The sequence below is a fragment of the Thunnus thynnus genome, chromosome 18 (genome assembly GCF_963924715.1).
Source record: "Thunnus thynnus chromosome 18, fThuThy2.1, whole genome shotgun sequence".
NCBI lineage: Eukaryota > Metazoa > Chordata > Actinopteri > Scombriformes > Scombridae > Thunnus > Thunnus thynnus.
In genome coordinates this window covers 13,158,524-13,177,022 of record NC_089534.1, presented here as the reverse complement: position 1 = coordinate 13,177,022, position 18,499 = coordinate 13,158,524, and the positions used below count along the sequence as shown (strand labels likewise).

Sequence of the window (18,499 nt, the reverse complement as noted above, 5' to 3'; positions counted from 1 at the left end):
GTATCTTTTGGGTTTGACTTTAAACATACCTCATGAATGTTGCAGCTGCTTTGCTGTGCCACAGTGAACAAAATTTTGACTGAAGTAAAAAAACAAAAAAAGATGAATAAATTAACGTAATGAAATGTTAAATGTAAGCTACAAGTCTTCTAGCAGACTTTCATACAGCTGTAAAATAAATGGAAGCCAGTGGCTGTCTGGGTGAAACATGCAAATCCACTAGTGCGATCCTTTATCTGCTTTGAGATGCACAACTCAAACTCATCCTCTGTATCGTCTCTGTAGGAACACCCATATATCTTCACCCGGCCGATCGCAGCCAAGTCGGGCCAGTCTGAACTTCAGTGTGAAGCTCCGTCACAGGCGGCCATCTTCCTGCTGCTCTCGCTCCTTGTGGGTCTTGGATTTATGTAGCTTTCACTTTGCAGAACTATTTTACAAGGACTGTATTAGTTATTGTTGAGGCAGGTGATACAGAGAGTTTGTGAGCCACTCTTTGCAACTTTCCATTTCGACGGTGCCAAATAGCAGCAACGAGAAAATAACTGCAGACAGACAGTGAACTGCAGAATCCTGCCACCTAAATATATTCATTTTTTTAAAGACAGCTGGAAATAGAGGAGAATAATTCCGGCTGTTTTTAGCGAGCAGCTTTCTCTGCAACGATTGCTGCTCATTTTCTGAACGTTTTATATATATATATTTTTCTTTTTGAGTTTCAATTCATCATTTCTGCACCAAGAAGATTTAACACTTCTGATTACACTGTCACTGAGGGGATGGGATGTCTCTCACAGTTATGATCCAGGCTAGGTGTATTTTTAATGAAGAGTCTTGCCTTGTGCAGCTTTAATAATACTGTATTATTTAATCTGAATTGCAGATATTGTAAATTAGTGAATGAAGATGTAACAATTTTTGAATTCTTTATGTGATATTTATACATTCATACATAAAACATTAAACTAATTAGCCTTTGCCCAAAAAGCTAAGTGAATGTTTGTTAAATCTGTGAGAGTGTTTTCTTTTAATGGTTGATCAGCCTGTCAGTATCTCGACAGAATCCTGAACTACTTTAATATTTCAGATCAGCTTTTACAGACAAAATTACGAATTGCGTCAATGACCTCATCAAAATTAATTTACCTGAGCGATCTGACCAAACTTACCTGCTTTATATTCATTCTTATATCTCACTGCTGCCCAGTGCGACCGCATTCTGCTGCCAGAAGGCCCTGATCAGCTCGATGAAATGATTAATAGATGAGAAAGAATTTGTCATCCATATTACCCATCGTAGATTTTCCCCAGAAAGCTGTGACTCTTTAAACCGGAGACGATTTAGTCACACGTCTGTTCCTCAGATCTCCGGGCTGCTGCTGGCCCACTTTCATTCGGCTGCTCGTCTGTCCTCTAGTACCTGCATTATAACGCACTGATCACAAGATGAGGAGGGGAAGTAAGTCACCGCAGCCATATAATGTTGTAAATGCTGTTTATACACACAAAAATCATGTTCAACATGAGGAGCTGTGATATGGGATCATCTACTACTCTTCTATTCATCTGTTGTCTTGTTAAACAGAGCATATTGACTCTGTTTAATGAGTATAATTAAACAAAGAGGGAAGAGCAGGTGGAAGCTATATTAAGCTAATCTCAGGTTACTTGCTTAGAAATGTTCATTTAGCTTTTGAATGAAAATGAAAACCACACAGTATGGTGGAGTTGAATTGTATAGAGCAGAATGAAGTAGTTTTTCTAAAACCTGTTTCAAGGTAAACATGTCCTACAAGTGATAATGCACATTTTGGGCATTGACTTTAAATGGGAGGGGTTCATTTTTAAAGACTAATGAAGACATTTAAAATGTGAGTATAGATGGAGGATGTTTTATTTTTTAAAAACCAACTTTAGGGATCTAAAATATGTAATTCATGGTGTCCCTATTTTCTTCCATTCTCTTGTATATTGCAGTAAACTGAATTTCAGTCGGTCCCTCTCTGTTGTTGGATTACATAATAGCTGTATTATTGGATTCAAAGGCAACCTTCTTCATGTTTAAACAAAGCCATCGCCGGTTCATACCTGGACAAATATGGATCTGTCTCTGACGCAAATTGGCTTTTATTGTTTTCTCTGAAAGTGTAATGAGATCTTTGGGATCTGTGTGGACGGTGCCGAAGGAAATTTGAAACAGCAAACAGTCCGGCCCACACCTCGGTAACCTCTTTATCTGTTGTTGTTTTGTTTTTTTCTTTAATGAATGTGTCAGTAACAAAAGAGAAAATGAACTCGTAAGCCTACCTACATCTGGCACTCAGCGCCTGTGAGGTAAAAGAGGGCAAACAATTAAAGGATGTTCTATAAGTTGGTTGTAGTGTATGTACAATATGCCTTCCTATTTATAACTAGGCAGACCTTTATGTAATGAGACTGTGAAGAACAGGATTCAATTTTACATTATTATTTGTTTTGTTTAAGTACTAACAAAGGACTCTCGAGGAGGAATCCACCTATTATTCACCACTTTGAAAATGATGATCAGATACAGTGCCTACAAATTATATTCACCTGATGAAATTCAACTTTTCGACATTGAATCAAAGTATATTTAATCTTGCTTTTCTGACACTGATCAACCGAGAAAGACCCTTTCTGTCAAAATGAAAACAACAAAGTGATCAATATTAATCAATATTCACTTTCTCCAAGTCAGTATTTACTATGCATCTTTGCAGCAAGTGCAGCCTTGAGTCTGTAGGGATACGTCTCTTATATGTTCTTCTTTGCAAAACTGCTCAAGTTTTGTCAGGTTGAACGGGGTACCATGAGTGAACAGTCTCTTTGAAGTCCAGCCATAAATTCTCAGGGGGTTTAAGATCTGGATTCTGACTCTCTGTGTAGCTTTGGCTTCATGCCTGAGCTCATTGTCTTCCTGGGAAAAAAATAAAAAATCTTCTCCCAGGTTGCAAGTTTCTTGCAGACTGCATAAGGTTTTCCTCCAGGATTTTCCTGTATCTTGCTGCAGTCATTTTATCCTCTACCCTCACAAGAGAGGCAGAGAAGCATCCACACAGCATGTAGCTGCTGCTGCTGCCACTGACATGCTTCACGGTGGGGACCGTGTAATACATCGCATTTCATCTGATGGCCAACAAGCTGAGTTTTGGTCTCATTGGATCATAGAGCCAAAAGTCAGGGATTGCTTTTTTTTTTAAAGAGTGGCTTTCTCTTTGCCATTCTCCCATAAAGCTGCGACTGTTAAGCACCCGCCCAACTGTCTCAGCCTCTAAAGCATCTTCAGACTTATCACAGGTCTCTTGGTGACTACGCTCCTTCTTGCACAGACACTTGGTTTTAGAGGACAGTCTGCTCTAGGAAGATTTGCAGCCGTTCCAAACTATATCCACGATTGATTTAGCTGTCCTCCATGGGATGTTCAGTGACTTGGAAATTTTCTTCCCCTGACTTATGCTTTTCAATCACTTTTTTACAGAACTGCTTAGGGTGTTATTTTGTCTTCATGGTGTAGCTTTTGCTATGATACTTACTTCCCAGAAGTTTAACCATCCAGATACAGGTTTATGTTTATATAATACACACAGGTGATTTCCATTCAGCTAATTATGTGACTTCTAAAGCCAATTGGCTTCACCAGTGATGATTTAGGTGTTTCCTTTTAAAAGGGGGTGAATTTTATATTTGTAATGAATTTAGATCACTTTATAAAGATCTGTTTTCATCTTGACATTAAAGGGTCTTTTCTCTGTTGATCGGTGTGAAAAAACATATTAAATCTACTTTCATTCAGTGTTGTAAGACCTTTTATACAAGATTATTATGTATTAACTAGTTATAAACCTGCTGTATATTGGATAAATTGTGTTTTTTCTTGGGTTATGAGTTATGAAATATGAAAAAAAGAATGTTTTGTTTGTTTAATCCCAGCACCAGTGGGGACTGTTACAGCAATGACAGCAATACAGTTTCAATAAACTGTCACCTAGCAACACATTAAGATAGTCAAGAGACATGATCAGCAAATACAGTACAGCTTTGTCCTGTGTGGGAACACAACATGAGGGAGACAGAGACGCAATCTGTGCGTCTATTCACAAGCCTGCTTCATTAAATAAAACACACCTGCCTGTGATTCTTGTATTTTTATGTTCATACAAAAGGTCACTCATACAGCAGAGCCTTTTGTAATCATGTAAACACGTTTTTCAGGCCAAACCCCGCATATAATTACAATACATCAAAATGCTGAAATCTCAAAATCTCCTACACAGGAATATCAGCCACTTTGCTTCCATATACATGAGCTACTTCAAACTGTATACGCCCTGACAACCAACGAGGTATCATCAGGTACAACAGTAATCATTTGTCCCAGGATGATGTCATTTCCTTCCTCCGCATCTACCTATAAAAGCGGGCGCTGTTGCGGTGAGCTGCTGGTGGAGAGACCGGAGAGGACGGAGGCTGCCGGGTCACCGGTGCTGCAGGGAAATTTAGCTCTCCAGAAATACCAAAAAAGCGGCTAAGTTTTGTTCAGAATGCGTCCGTAATCCACCGACTTTCTTCTTCAAAAGGGGAGGAAATCTAACCTTCTGAAATAAGCTTCGCTATTTTTCTATTCCTGGAGAGCTTTAATGCGCCTCGTTTCCAAAACATGATCGGGAGAGGATTGTTCATCTTGACGATACTGTCAAACTGCGGTGAGAAAATGCTCAACCTTATTTAAGTTAATTGATATTTTACTCGGTTTGTTGAGAGAAATCTGCAATGAAGAGATGTGACTGCCGGTGTTCAGCACCAAGGACAGCGTCAAACATCTTTAATTGCAGTAAAGCCAATCGGGCAAAAGATGGGAGTGAATTTCACCTGCACCTTTGGCACATTTAGTCCCCTGTTACTAAGGCAGATAGTGATAAATAAAAAACACTGAAGGATTATGAAAATAGCAGATAATGATGGCGTGATATTCTTTTCTTGCTTCTCTTGCAGTTCTGTCATTGCCAGTGACTTCAAGTCAGCTGGAGAATGAAGACGTAAGGGTAAGGATTGTGCTCATTAGAAGTGTTAATTGTATTAATATTAGTCATTGTACTAGTAGAGATAGCAATAGCATAGAGTAACCTGCTACTATATCATTGAATATAAGCCATTTACCACATCTAACAAATGTCTATGCACTGGCAAAATATACTACTCCTTTCTGGCTTGTCACACTCAAAAGGCAGGCAGTGATTAAAATAATTAATCCACACAATTTAGCTCATTTAAGTGCCTCTTCCACTGGGCAATCACAGTATAACCTTGTTCAAATCAATAGATACCATTTTGAGAGCAATGAGCCTTGACCCCGATGATTTGGTATTGCTGGATCACATTGTGGGAGAGTGAGAGAGAGAGAGAGAGAGAGAGAGAGAGAGAAGCAGTTTCTAGAATTGGGTTTCGGAGAGGTGAAGATAAAAAGGGAAGATGTGGACAATGTGTGAAAGAGGGGATGAGAGTCGTGAAATGGGACTGAGTAACGTTCAAAGATCTGGGAGGGAGAAGCAGAGTGCTTTGAAAAACTGTGTGAAAAATCCTCAGGCGTGTGGGATTGGCTTGACATTGAAAGCACAATGGGAGATGAAAATGATTTTGATCTCTCATCTGAGAGCTTCACATCTTTTGAATTACGGTAGGGGGAGCGAACACAAGAGCTTCAAGCTGAAGAAATTAAATATATAAAACCAAGTTCCCATATAGCCCTCATAAAGTGAAGTACTGCAACTTTATTCATTTTGATCCTAATAATTTCCCAGTGCTGACAATTAAAACAATTACATTGCTGATAATTTAGGCACAAATGTCAAAGTTCAGGTTTTGAGACATTCTGGGTCCTACCTGTGTCTGCAGGTGATGAAATGCATCGTGGAGGCGCTGGCAGATGTGCTATCAAGGCCCCACCCCATGCCTGTCAGTCAGGAGTGTCTGGTGACACTGAAGACAGGTGAGCCACTCCCATAAGATATTATATATGCTGACTATATGATTTTTGATTGTATTTTCCTATGAACATTTTAGTAATGTGGATATTTTTCAAGCTGCAACTTTTTTTTTCATTGTCAATTAATCTGCCTGTTATTTCATGGATTATTACTATGAAAAATGCCCACTATAATTTCCCGGAGCCCAAGGAGAAATATTCAATCTGCTTGTTATGACTGAACCAGCCCAAAACCCAAATATATATTCAATTTACTGTCATGTATAACAAAGAAAAACAGCATTTAAGAAGCTGGTGAAGAGAATTTTTGTCACTTTAACTTAAAAATGACTGAAACTATTAATATGTTATCCAAAGAGCTGACAATTAAGATTTTGTCAATAGACTAAGATTAATTGTTTCAGCTGTAGAGTTTATGACGCAGCCACAGTTTGATATTAAAATGGATCACTTGTCTGCGAGGCTGTATTTGAGACTATTAAAAGAACATTAAAAAATTGAATCTATGATTGACAATGATAATGAATAGATACAATTACCAGACACACAGTGTTTGAGATTTTACTCAATTAGTAAATTCCTCAAGTTAATTATGAGGGTATTTTCTGCCCTGAAACTTTTAGCACATCCCATTTAAGAGGGTATTTTCCATTTAAACAGTCAATAAAGCAATGCTGTTCAATGATTTCTAAAAGTATGCAACCCTAAAAAGTTTTCAGTCAGTTTCACTTCTTCACAGTGTTTTATATAGAACAAAAAAAAGGTTTTCAGTTAGTCAGTTTCATTGTGGTGCTAAGTAGGATTCAGCAATTTGCCTACCTGTGTGTGTGTGTGTGTGTGTGTTAACTGACACATATCTAACACCAGAGCATCACTCTCTTTCATCCTGAGATCATGATTCCCATATCATAAGGTTAATGGATTGATGCAGTGGCTGCTGGGTAAAATCCCGCTGCAGAGTGTTATATACAGCAAGGTCACTAGCACTCAGTAAAGACTATTCAGTTACATGGTTGGTGTATTACCTTGATGCCGTCCTTGTTGTAAAAAAAATCAATCGGAGCATTACTCACCAAGTGTTTGTTACTGAGGGAAACTGAACACCACCAGAGGGATGGAAAGAGAGTAAGAGGGAGAAAAGGGCAGTCAAGAAATAGAAAAAAAAAGAAAAGAAAGATGGGGGAAGTAAAAAGGAAGATCACAGGCTGATATTAGAGCACAGCACAACCCAGTAGTTGTCTTTTTGTGCTTGCTGCGTACAGTATGCAGTGCCGTTTGTGGGTCAGCAGAAAGTCCAGTACTCACTGCTGCTGTAATTCACTTGAGGGAGTCTCTGTGGGCCAAATGATTAATTGTCCTCTTGCTTTGAAAGCAGTAAATTTCAGGGCAGTTAACTCTGGCAAACCACTGAGGCAAATTGCTGAGTCCTATGAAAAAGAAAAGGGGGAAAGACATATACCTGTGTTTGACTCCTGCAGGATTATTTTATTGCCTTTTGTCTGTTCTTTCCTTTTTTTTTTAGCAAGCTGTTTAACCACTTATTTGCATGGATTTTAATGTGTATTTTTATATGTATGTGTGTGTTATGCAGATGACAGGCTTGTTACTATCCTTCGTCATCATAACTTTCTGAAGGAGCTGCAGGAGATTGCCGTTCAAGGTGAGTCGCAGATTGTGAAAAGCTGGTGTTTGTGTGCTATTCTCTGCTGTTTATAAAGAAAACTAGTACAGACAGAAGGCCTGAATGCCTTAAATTTGAATTCTAGGTAGTCAAGAGAGAGCTCAGCTCCCACGAGATGCTGGCATACCGGACCATGTGACAGAAACTCCTCAGACCACAGATGATGCAGTTGGTGAGTTCCTTTTAAGAGCTCTGATTCCTGGAAAGACCTTCACTGTCCTGAACAAAGAGTCAAGTGAGGCCATACTCTGCTGCATTGTTAAGCTGTTTTATCTGTTAGTTCGGTTCAGTTTCAGTTTATTCACAAATCAGTTAAAATACAAGTGCAATCATATGAGACATAATGTAGATATGTGAAATGGGACATCCTGATAAGCTATCAGAAGCTTGAGACTCTTAAGTGTTTAAAATATGTTTACTGATATATTTAATATATTTATATTTACTGACATGATCTCTAGATTTAAAAAAGTGCATGTATTATACAGTAACATTTACAATCTACAAAACACCTAATACTAACTTAAGACCCTAAAAAGTACTACTAAATGGTCCCAAGACATTTATTCCATCAGTCTAAATATTGATTAAATAGGTTAGATACAATAAATAGAGACATATGGCAAGAAGAAAAGTCCCCAGCCGTTCAAGGTATTCTAGCTTAAACATATTTTAGTAGCTTTTTTTTGAAAACAGACACAGGTAATGACATTTATCAAGCTCATTCCACACCCGTGGACCTCTGAAAACCACACTAAAGCTTGTACATTTAAGATTAGGTCTCTTACCCTCACTGTTATCACAGTCTGTTCCATTTTGAGTAATATCTAATCAGCATATTAAAATGCAGCAGCTGTCAAAATGATGTGTTACTTCCATTATTTCCCATTTTACGCTGTTAGCAAAGCAGGGCTGGCAAACACAAGAGAAGTGCTGAGGTGAATTTAAACTTAAATTGATGCTTTCTGTGGACAGAATCAGGACATACACCTGACAGCTCACCTGGCCTTTTGAAGTCAGTGCCAGAGTCCCTGTAGTGCACATAGTGGACACGTGGCAAAATATTATTTTTTTCATCTGAGCCAGAAGTAGAAAAGCAGAAATAAGATGAACAGAGAGAAGAGATGCAAGGAAACCAATATACAATGATTTAAATTTGTGATATTTCAATTGTTAAATTGTTTTATGATGTATTTATTGTATAAAAATGATTATATGGCATTGTACTGCATTATAATGCATTCATAACACTTATAAATTTACACAATCTCAGATGCCATCAACTGCTAATTATAAAAAACAACAAACAATTATTTCTATTCTTGATTAATCTGATGATTGATGAGTTGATTAATTGTTTGGTCTAAAAAAAAGTGTTTCACTATTACAGTTTTTCAGAACCCAAGGTGAGATCTTTGAGTTTCCTTGTTTTGTCCGACCAACAGTACAAAAACCCAAAGATATTCAACCAAAAAAATAGAGAAAAGTAGCAAACATTTATGTTTTAGAAGCTGAAACCATCAAATATTTGGTATTTTTTATTAAAAAAAGACATAACATTTGATAAATTATACAAATAATTTCCATTAATTTTCCATCATCCACTACTCTATTAATCTTCCGTTCGTTTCAGCTCTAATACTAGTATTACCTTATTGTTGAGGAGCAGCAAAATATGTTTTATGGCATGTTGTTGTGATGTTTTGCTGATAAAATTACAAAGGCTGACACGCTTAAGCATCACATGATCCATGATTTTAATTCTCCATTAAGGAAAAACACATACATTTGACAGTTAGGGCACAAAACAACCCCTGTAATAAAACATAGTGCTTTTAATGTAGGCACCCTCTGTTAGCATCACTGGAAAATCAATTTCTCCTAGTAAATTAAATTCCCACCCCTCCCCTTTCTCAGATCGATCCATGTTGGAGGCTTTAGGAGGCCCTGGTGAAAGATCTATCCTGTCCCAGAAGAGGAAGACAGGAAATGGGGATAGAGAGGAAGAAAAGGATGAGAGCCTGGGAGACGGAGAGTCACAGGAAGACAATGACACCGGAGGAGAGTTGCAAGCAAAGAGGGAGAATGACGAGAACCCGAGAAGTCACGTCTCGGATTCTGTGGATGACTGGAGTGAGGGCACGGCTGAAAAGAAGGAGGAAGAAGAAGACGAATATGAAGAGAAACGAGAAAACTCAGAGGAGAATTCAGAGGAGGAAAACATGACCGAGGAGAAGAAAGGCAAGTGAATATTTCTTCCTTTATGCATGCCTGACTTTTGCAAGATTCATCTTAGTGACAATTTAAAAAAAAACACACACATAAAAAAGGGGAGGTAAAAACAGAAAGACACTAAAAAAGATGACAGGAATCAACAGATTTATTTTTATTCAAGGACATCCGAGGAAATTAAAAGATTCACTGAAGTCGAGCAAAGGCAGATACTGTAGCAGAATCTTAAGATAAACAGAGTGCAAAATAAACTGCCTTATAAATGAAACCTCCTGCCACCACAGCACTGTCTGATTGATGGAAGTGCTTCCATCTACATGATGAAATTCAGCCCCCTGCAGAGGAGCGGGGCCAACATGGCTGGCATACTGACAGACAGCACACTAGCAGAAATGATTAAACATCTCCATGTCCTAGAATTCAAATGAGCTGTTGTGCACAACTGGAATCATTCGCCATAATCGCTAAAATCTTCCTTGCAAGTGCATAGATCAATACTGCAATCAAGATTTAGCTTTTTCTACCTCCAGACCTTTCAATAGATCAACAAAAATAAGTTTTTATATGATAAAATACAATGAAATACTCATATCTATTCTTGAAGCTTCAGCCAAGTCATCTGATTGCGACTGTTAATTCCCATAAAGCACAGCTAGCAGTGCTGGAGGAAAAGCTGCCAGCTGGCAAGAAATATTTCATTACAAGAAGTGGAATCTTGCTGATGGTGGAGAGTAATCTTGCTGGTGGTCTGGAGGTGTCTCAGTGAGAAAACTCTTTCTGTTTCATATTCTCAGGTGCAGGATCTGATGAAAAGAGAGATGCAACCAGAAACACTTCAAAAGAGAAGAAATTTGATGACGAAGACGAGGAGGAGAAAGACGAGAGATCTGCACTCTTCTCACACAAATTAGAGGACAAAGAAGAGGAGCCGGAGGAGGAAGAGGATGAAAGGGAAATGAAGAGAGGGAGCAGGGAGAGCCTGAAGCGATGGACCAAGAGGGCCAAGGGACTGACGTTGAAGAAGAAAGCGGTCGGGAAGGAGGTGCAGGAGCTCAACAGTCAGCGGGAGGTGCCTCATCATTCGAAGGAGGTCACAGAGGAAGACGTGGTCAGGAAGAAAAAGAGTCCGGAGGAGAAGGAGCTGCAGATGATCGCTCGAAGGGCACCAGAGGAGAGGAGGGGGTCGGAGGAGGAGGGCAGCGCCAGCCGAAAGTCTGAGGTGTGCTGCCCATCTCTTTATCTTCCAACAATAAGCTGACAGCCGAAGGGAATAGTTTAGCATTTTGGAGAATGGGCTTATTCATTTTCATGCCAAGATTTAGATGAGAAAATCGATCCTACTCTTATGCCTGAGAGTGGAATCAATCTTCTCATCTAACTTTTGGAAAGAAAAGTTATTATAATATAATAATAATTATTCCTTTAAATAATGACTTTGCCTGTTAACTGTATGTATTACCTTATTTTCTATAGTGCAATGTTAACTTTTACTTCTTGTAGTGCTGAGTTGACTGCTTTTCCAGCTCAATGCCAAAAAAAAACTGAGTTAGGTTTCTATGTTTTACTGTTAAAAAAAACAAAGCAGATTCCCTCCTACAGCTCAAATCCATTTAAGATACAAAATAGCACAGCTGCTGTTTGGTAAGAAGTTCAAAGGAAGCTATTTAGACTGTCATAGGCTTCATGGCTGCAAAATGTTACACATTTATTGCAACAATGAGGCTAAAAGAGGCTCACTGCCAGAGCAGCAATGAATGGAAACTGATAATGTCAGGATATTTTTTAAAGCTGTTGTGTGCAGGAAACGTTTGCACGTATACAGTATATCTTTGTTTGCATTCTCCTCATTTCTGTGTCTCAGCCTTTTTTCCTCACTTCCTCTCCTCTCATTATTATCTGCAGGAGCCGGAGATTGAAAGCCTGGCAGCCATCGAGTCAGAGCTTGAAAATGTTGCCCAGAAACTCCATGAGCTGCGGCGAGGCTGAGAGAGAGAGAGAAAGAGAGAGAGAGAGAGAGAGAGAGATCGGTACAGGGTTGACGCCGCAACCTCCTCTGCCTCCTCGTCCTCCTCCGCTTTACCAGCTGCCTGGTTTCCACAGATAGAGCGTGTGAATATGTGACAAGATTTTATCTTTCGCTATTTTTCTTGAGGATGTCCACTTGCACCACACTGCTGCAGCCTCCCTTGTGACACTCTGTCGCTCACATAGATTAGCATACGGTAGATGCACATTGCAGCTAGACACTGAAAACATACAAATACAATACACAGAAACTCACAGCAAACGCTCTTAAAGGAATATTTCTCCGTCAGTGAAGGATGACAACTCGTTCTCCTTCATTTTCTCTGACAATCATCTCTCTCTTTCTATAAATGTATCTCGTCTGCTTTTCAAATTATTTTAACACTGCACATTGATTCATGTGAAATGCTGAGGCAGATCCAGGTATACACACACCGACAAGGTGAGGTTGTACAGTAACGGCATGTATACATGTACAAAGCTTTTTCTGGAGTGCTTACTTACTGACAAAGATGAGGAAGAGGACATAGATGCTTATTTATTATTATAGACACAGTGGACTCTGATCAAGCTAAGGCAATAAGTGAATATTTTTAGCGGATAAATGGCTGGATTGTAAAACTGTACTGAATTTCTGTAAGAAGATAAATAGATTGAATAGCTTATCTGGAAATCTCTGTTTGATAAATCCTTTTAATGCCTCTAAAATCAAATAAATATTTGCATAATAGAATTAATGCAATAAACTCAGCATACTAACACATTTACAACTGTGTAGGTATCTTAATGGATTGTTCAACTACTATAATCTCATGATTTTTGCACCACTTTCATCACACAACATTTAAAGAAATTGGCTTGAATTGAAAAATGATCACAGTGAAGGTTAATTCTCTACTGTATAAAATATTCATACTGTACATACTGTATCTCCATTCACACAGCCAATAGCGAACCTGGCTTGTTACTGTAAAAGAGGTGTAGTCTGCACTGTGTTTGTGGGCGGTGAATCTGAGAACATGAATCATCACTCTGACACATAAGCTTTTTATACAGTATATCTAATTCCAAGACATTTTAACTCTTGCTTTTGGCATCAACATTACATCATTTCTGTGGTTGTTACTATGAAGGAGGAGTGGATCTGAATCATACTGTGCACTTTTAACAATGTTTGCTGTATTTGCACTGTACAGCATTAAAAAAATGATTGAGAGGAGACGAAAATAGAGTGTGGGCAGAGGAGAAACTGAAAAAAGTACTTTTTCTTCTTTCTCTGTTTTTTGTTTTTTTTTAGATACACCTACTGTAGACACAGATGGAAACTTAAACTGTTAAGTTAACTTTTGTGTCTTTACATACCAACACATGCAATGCAGAGAGTGTAAAAAGCCAACTATGTGAAGGTGATTTTTTATTAAATATTCATTATGAACGGCAAGTTCAACAGAATATTAAAATGGTTGATTTATGATTTAGAGTAGACAAAGATAAGGAAGAAGACATACTGTCCAGTAGATTATGGCCAAGTTTCACCATATTCAAAGATGATTGTAGTTCACTATTGAGATCTACATGACTCATAACTCAAACAGTGCTTACTTTGTGAGGCAGAACTGAACTATTTGAACAACTATTATAACTATTAATCAGACAGATGTGTTTAAGGTTGTGAAAGTCTCTTACTTTAGTTTTTTAGACAATTGTGACAAGTTTATATTTTGGATGAACTTACAAGATAATATTGTTGCTATCATAAGGTTCTGAGGGATTTCAGAGGAGATGATTTATGTTTATGGAAGCTAAAACGAGCCGGAAATGTCATAAAAAATTCATGATAACAAAATGAAAAGGGCACCAGATGGCGACATTAGACTGTGTTTTCCTAAGGTGAGTTCTGTGAAGGAGCATTTAAAGGACCAGCGTGTAAGATTTAGTGGCATCTAGTGGTGAGTTTGCAGATTGCAACCAACTGAATACCCCCCCACCCCACCCTCCCCTTTCAAGAGTAGGAGAACCTAGGGTGGCCAAAAAACTTACGAAAAACACAAAATACCCTCTCTAGAGCCAGTGTTTGGTTTGTCCGTTCTGGGCTACTGTAGAAACATGGCGGTGCAACATGGTGGGCTCTATGAAAGGATTAAAACATACTTGTGAATATTATATTCCATTTCTGCCAAGTCAGTTCTGCTAGATGACACTAAATTCTACACACTGGACCTTTAAATGCAGTCACGTTGCCAAATTTCTTTTTTGTTCTTCGAAAACCATGGTTTCAAGGTTTTTCCCATCTTAATTTATCCAAAAAGAAAAAGAAAAAACAAGCAATAATGCTTTACATCATTGGATATACTACTAGATTATACAATTTCAGTTTAGCCAAATTAATAGGGAGCAATTAGTGATTACGTTAAAAAAAGTCAATTTTGTGTATTATTCTGTATGAAAATCATCTGTACTTCCATGACAAATAAGCAAGTCTACCTGCTGAGGACAATATTGTGATATGATTGAAAGCTGTAGAGCAACGACTGAATGGACCACGTGGTGAGGTTGTTTTATCACCTACTGTTTCCAAGTTTAAGAATGAAGTTTTTCTGTTTACCAAAGAAATAGCGTTATAAAATGATGTTTCATTAACCCCGAGGATAAAGCAGCAGAACCAACCAATATATAAATGATCATTACATAAAAATAATGCTCAAGTGAAGAGTTCATGTGTCACTCCAGTTGTGGGACACAGCAGTCAATATTCTCAAACATACACAAATATACAAACTATTGAGCATCAGATATGGATGTCAGCTTGAGGTTCTTACTTTACAATAAATGGATGATTGCTATCAGCTAATTATATATTAGTCTGTATCTTATTCAGAAATGAATTTTTGTGATGTTTTCAGTTTTTAACCAGAAATTAATCACTGATTTCACAAAAAAAATGTGATGTATGTGTGATGGTGAGCTCCAGGTTTATTCCCTTCAGGTGCAGATCTAACATGAGTGAGGCAGTTTTCCTGCAATCGAACTCTGTGAGCTTGATGTTCATAATAAATTATCACTAACACTGTCTGAGATCCCAGTAATGATAGTAAGTAGTAATAGTAATAGTGAGCAAGTAATGATATTCCACTGTAGTTCTGCAGGTAGCTAACATGTGAGTCATGCTCATGTTAAATATGCTTTGAGGCATCAGCTAATAGACTGAACAGTTTTGAGTTTAAGTGGGTTTTTTACACCAAAATTCAACAATTAATTAATCAGTTTACCAAAATGAAAGAAAGAGCAACAAAGAACAACTGTTTGTATAAAAAAATATAACATTTTATTTCCAGCTACAAAGTGAAACATGTAACATTTTTGTCACACTTCTCAATAAAATAGTAAAAAATACTGTCGACAAAAAATACACTATTGATACATTTTGAAGCACAGAACACATTTGGCTTTTAAATTAACTTAAACTGTACAAATATATACAGAATTTACACATCAACAATATAAAAGGAATGAAATTACAATTCTTCCAGTCTTCTTTTCTATTTTTGTACAAAATAGACACTTTTGTTCCTATAGACACTTGGTTTCCTCCTTCCGACCTGAATCAGTAATAGTCAACATGTCTTCTTTTTTTTTTTTACTTTTCTCAGTGCCATGGTAAAGCCCACTGTGTTCCATATCTAACCCTAAACTCAGCACGCTGCTTCTCTCTCATCCACATGCTGGGCGGAAACTCTGACCTTTCCTCCACTCTGGGAGCAGAGTGAACAGCATAGACCTCAGAGACAAGGCCGACATTCAGGCCTGCACTAGCACACACACACACACACACACACACACACACACACACACACACACATACAAGGATACATTCAGACCTGTTTGGACAGGGGAACACTGGTCTGCTGTGGTCTGCGTGCTCCCTCTACAGCTGCTTAGAGTTTGCAGGTCTGGTCTGGGCTCAAAGGGTGGGGGAGTTATTACACACCTCATTTAGAGAGGAGGTCAAGGTTTAGATAAGGTATAAAAATGCGTACAGTAAAATGGACGGGTTTGTAAAAGGGATTTCAGGGGGAATGGGTGGAAACCTGACAGTAGGTTTGTCAAAATAGAAGTTATAGTGCAGGAATCTCTTGGAGCTGCTTTGCAACCCTCTGTCTGAGCTCTAGTGGCTGATATGCACCAGCCGTACAAAACACACAGACACTAAGACAAGTGTCTGGACTACTTTTACAATGAGAAAATGACGAAATAAAATAAGAAAAGAACATATATACTGAGCTGCAAAATGAGATGGAGTTCTGTTTGTTTTTCAAGTCATAAGCTCTGGTCGTCCTTCAGCGGCTCATGCCATGTCTCCCATCATCTTCTTGTAATACATGGACTCGAAGATGTCGTTCTCCCCGGGGCAGTTGTGGTGGCAGGCGCAGGACTTGATGAACATCATGTGCTTCTTCATGACCTGTCCGTCAGGGCATTTGAACTCCATGGGCAGGGTGGTGGTCCTGTGGGGGGTGCAGCAGCGACCGTCCAGGCAGACACCGCAGAACTTTGGCCTGTAGGACTTGGTGGTGGTGCAGCCAGAGATCTCAAACTTCATGGGCTTGGAGAGTCTGGGAGTACGGATGCATTTTTTCCCTTTCTGCAGGAAGAGAAATAAAGAGAAAAACAACTTCAGCAGGCATTCTTTTGAAATTTAAGTTTGCATATTGCATCTGTAGAGTTCATGAGAGCAGTGCAGTTTAAACAGGAACTCACCCTAATGCTCTGCTCCAGCTGGGACTCGCAGGGTCGCACCATGCACAGCCGGGTCTGTTTCTCCAGGCGGCATTCGCGGTTATCATTGGTAACCCTTGTGGAGATCCCAAGGCCACAGGTCTTAGAGCAGGCGCTCCATTCAGTAGTCTGAACCAGGCAGTTCTCCCTCATCATGGAGGGATCTGGACCATAGGTCTCCTCCTCTCTGTATGCTGTAAACACATGAGGAAACACTGGATTAGAAAGAGCATCCTGATTACAGCTCATTTCCGCAGGATTAAAGCATTACCATAGGATTATTTTTATGACTATAAATACCTACAAAGAAAGTCTTATGCACAGGAAATTTGCTCTTAAGAATGCAGAAAAGTAACTTACCAGCCAAAACAGAGCCCATGAAGCTGTTTGTGTAGGGAGAGTCGCACACCCACTCCTCGCAGCACTTCCCTGGCACCTTGACGCGTCTGGGCATGGGGCAGTCAGGGCTGGGCAGCCTCACGTCCATGGAGCAGAGAGGAACACAGCCCACAGCTCCATCCAGACAGGTACACTGGTACTTGCAGCTGCTCTGGAAAGTCTCTCCACTCTTGTACACCATGCCACCGAACACACAGGTGGCTCCTTCTCTTGCTGTAAGGGAGGAATGACAAAAAAGGAGAGGTCATGATTCAGCTAATACATGAAGGACACTTCTTAGCACATCGGAATATTCAGCATGACAGGTTACAGCAATTATTTCAATGATCACTGGCTCACCTGTGCACACTCCTATGCGTCTGTTGATGGGGGCTCCAAAGTCACAATAGAGACCTTTGTGTGTGTCACAGGCATCTCTCTCAGTGCAGAGCTCCCCCATCTGTTTGGCGCACACCCTGCAGCAGCCGCAGCCGTCCAGCACCAGGCTCACTCCTGGGGGACACTGAGGGGGAGTGGAGGGGCACGAACACTGGCCGCTGCACTCCTGACCTGCAGCCTGAGCACAGAACACACACAGGCACATGCTCGGTTAAATATAATCTCCCCAAGGTACATTGTAGACATTCATCCAGCTCAAAGAGAACACAATGTCTTTTAGAGTCGGAGCTTATGTCATGTTTTGACAAGAGTGGAGTTCTTAGCATCACATCGCCCATATAATTCAAGTCTAAAGCCTAACACAACAACAGCAGTGAAAAGTCTATTTTAATATTTTTTGGCTTACCATGTATGAGAGCATGATGCACAGGAAAGGCAGCAAAATCATTTTCTTCATTCCAGCAGACATCTTCTTAGAAATAGATTTAGATTCTTCCTTAAGCCTCGTTGAGAAAGTCTTCCTTTAGTCTCAGAGTTTGAGCTCGAGAAACCTTTTCTGATCAAGTTGATCTCTTGTCTCGTTTGTCGTTTAGCGTTTCTCCGCTGCTCCGGTCACAGTCTTTCTTTCTTTCTTTCTTGGTGAAAGCTAGAGTTTAGCTTCAGTAGAGGAGTTGATCTGAGTTCTGACTGGAAAGCTGAGCTCCCTTTATACTCACTGGCCCTCGCAGCACGTCACTGGGGGCTGAATGGAGAGCCAGCCCTGGACAAACATGGACATACTTGGCATTCTTTCCTCGCTTCCTGACCCCCACTCCAGACATCCCACATTCCTGCTGTCTGAAGGCAAGGCTCTGCTGCTCGGGCCAAACAACACTGTCTCTCTCAGAGCAGCTTTCATCTGGAATGGGAGGTTAAGTCTGGTTAGAGGCCTGGGACCCCACACTGGGAATTCCTGAAGACTGACTTCACAAACAGACAGCCGGTACCTATAAATATTAATTTTA

At 39.5% G+C, this 18,499-nt stretch overlaps 2 protein-coding genes across 2 annotated transcripts; one reads left to right on the top strand and one right to left on the bottom strand.

The window, feature by feature from the left end:
* The first annotated feature begins 4,444 nt into the window (after nucleotides 1-4,444).
* Nucleotides 4,445-12,712, top strand: chga (chromogranin A). Its single transcript, XM_067573303.1, has 8 exons — nucleotides 4,445-4,724; nucleotides 5,014-5,063; nucleotides 5,914-6,007; nucleotides 7,596-7,664; nucleotides 7,771-7,857; nucleotides 9,603-9,926; nucleotides 10,712-11,136; nucleotides 11,820-12,712. The coding sequence occupies exons 1-8, from the start codon at nucleotides 4,679-4,681 to the stop codon at nucleotides 11,901-11,903; spliced, it is 1,179 nt and encodes a 392-aa protein (XP_067429404.1). The 5' UTR covers nucleotides 4,445-4,678; the 3' UTR covers nucleotides 11,904-12,712.
* Nucleotides 12,713-15,522: 2,810 nt separating this feature from the next.
* ccn2a (cellular communication network factor 2a) lies at nucleotides 15,523-18,191 on the bottom strand. Its single transcript, XM_067572217.1, has 5 exons — nucleotides 17,902-18,191; nucleotides 17,457-17,673; nucleotides 17,079-17,330; nucleotides 16,701-16,912; nucleotides 15,523-16,584 (listed from the first exon to the last, which is right to left on the bottom strand). The coding sequence occupies exons 1-5, from the start codon at nucleotides 17,962-17,964 to the stop codon at nucleotides 16,288-16,290; spliced, it is 1,041 nt and encodes a 346-aa protein (XP_067428318.1). The 5' UTR covers nucleotides 17,965-18,191; the 3' UTR covers nucleotides 15,523-16,287.
* Nucleotides 18,192-18,499: the final 308 nt, after the last annotated feature.

Bases quoted from the DNA above. Each gene is read 5' to 3' on its own strand.
- chga (XM_067573303.1), top strand. From the start codon at position 4,679: ATGATCGGGAGAGGATTGTTCATCTTGACGATACTGTCAAACTGCG. The intron at 9,927-10,711 runs GCAAGTGAATAT...TCATATTCTCAG, and splicing joins CATGACCGAGGAGAAGAAAG to GTGCAGGATCTGATGAAAAG. The intron at 11,137-11,819 runs GTGTGCTGCCCA...TATTATCTGCAG, and splicing joins GCGCCAGCCGAAAGTCTGAG to GAGCCGGAGATTGAAAGCCT.
- ccn2a (XM_067572217.1), bottom strand. From the start codon at position 17,964: ATGTCTGCTGGAATGAAGAAAATGATTTTGCTGCCTTTCCTGTGCATC. The intron at 17,674-17,901 runs GTAAGCCAAAAA...TTCTGTGCTCAG, and splicing joins GCATCATGCTCTCATACATG to GCTGCAGGTCAGGAGTGCAG. The intron at 17,331-17,456 runs GTGAGCCAGTGA...CCTCCCTTACAG, and splicing joins ACGCATAGGAGTGTGCACAG to CAAGAGAAGGAGCCACCTGT.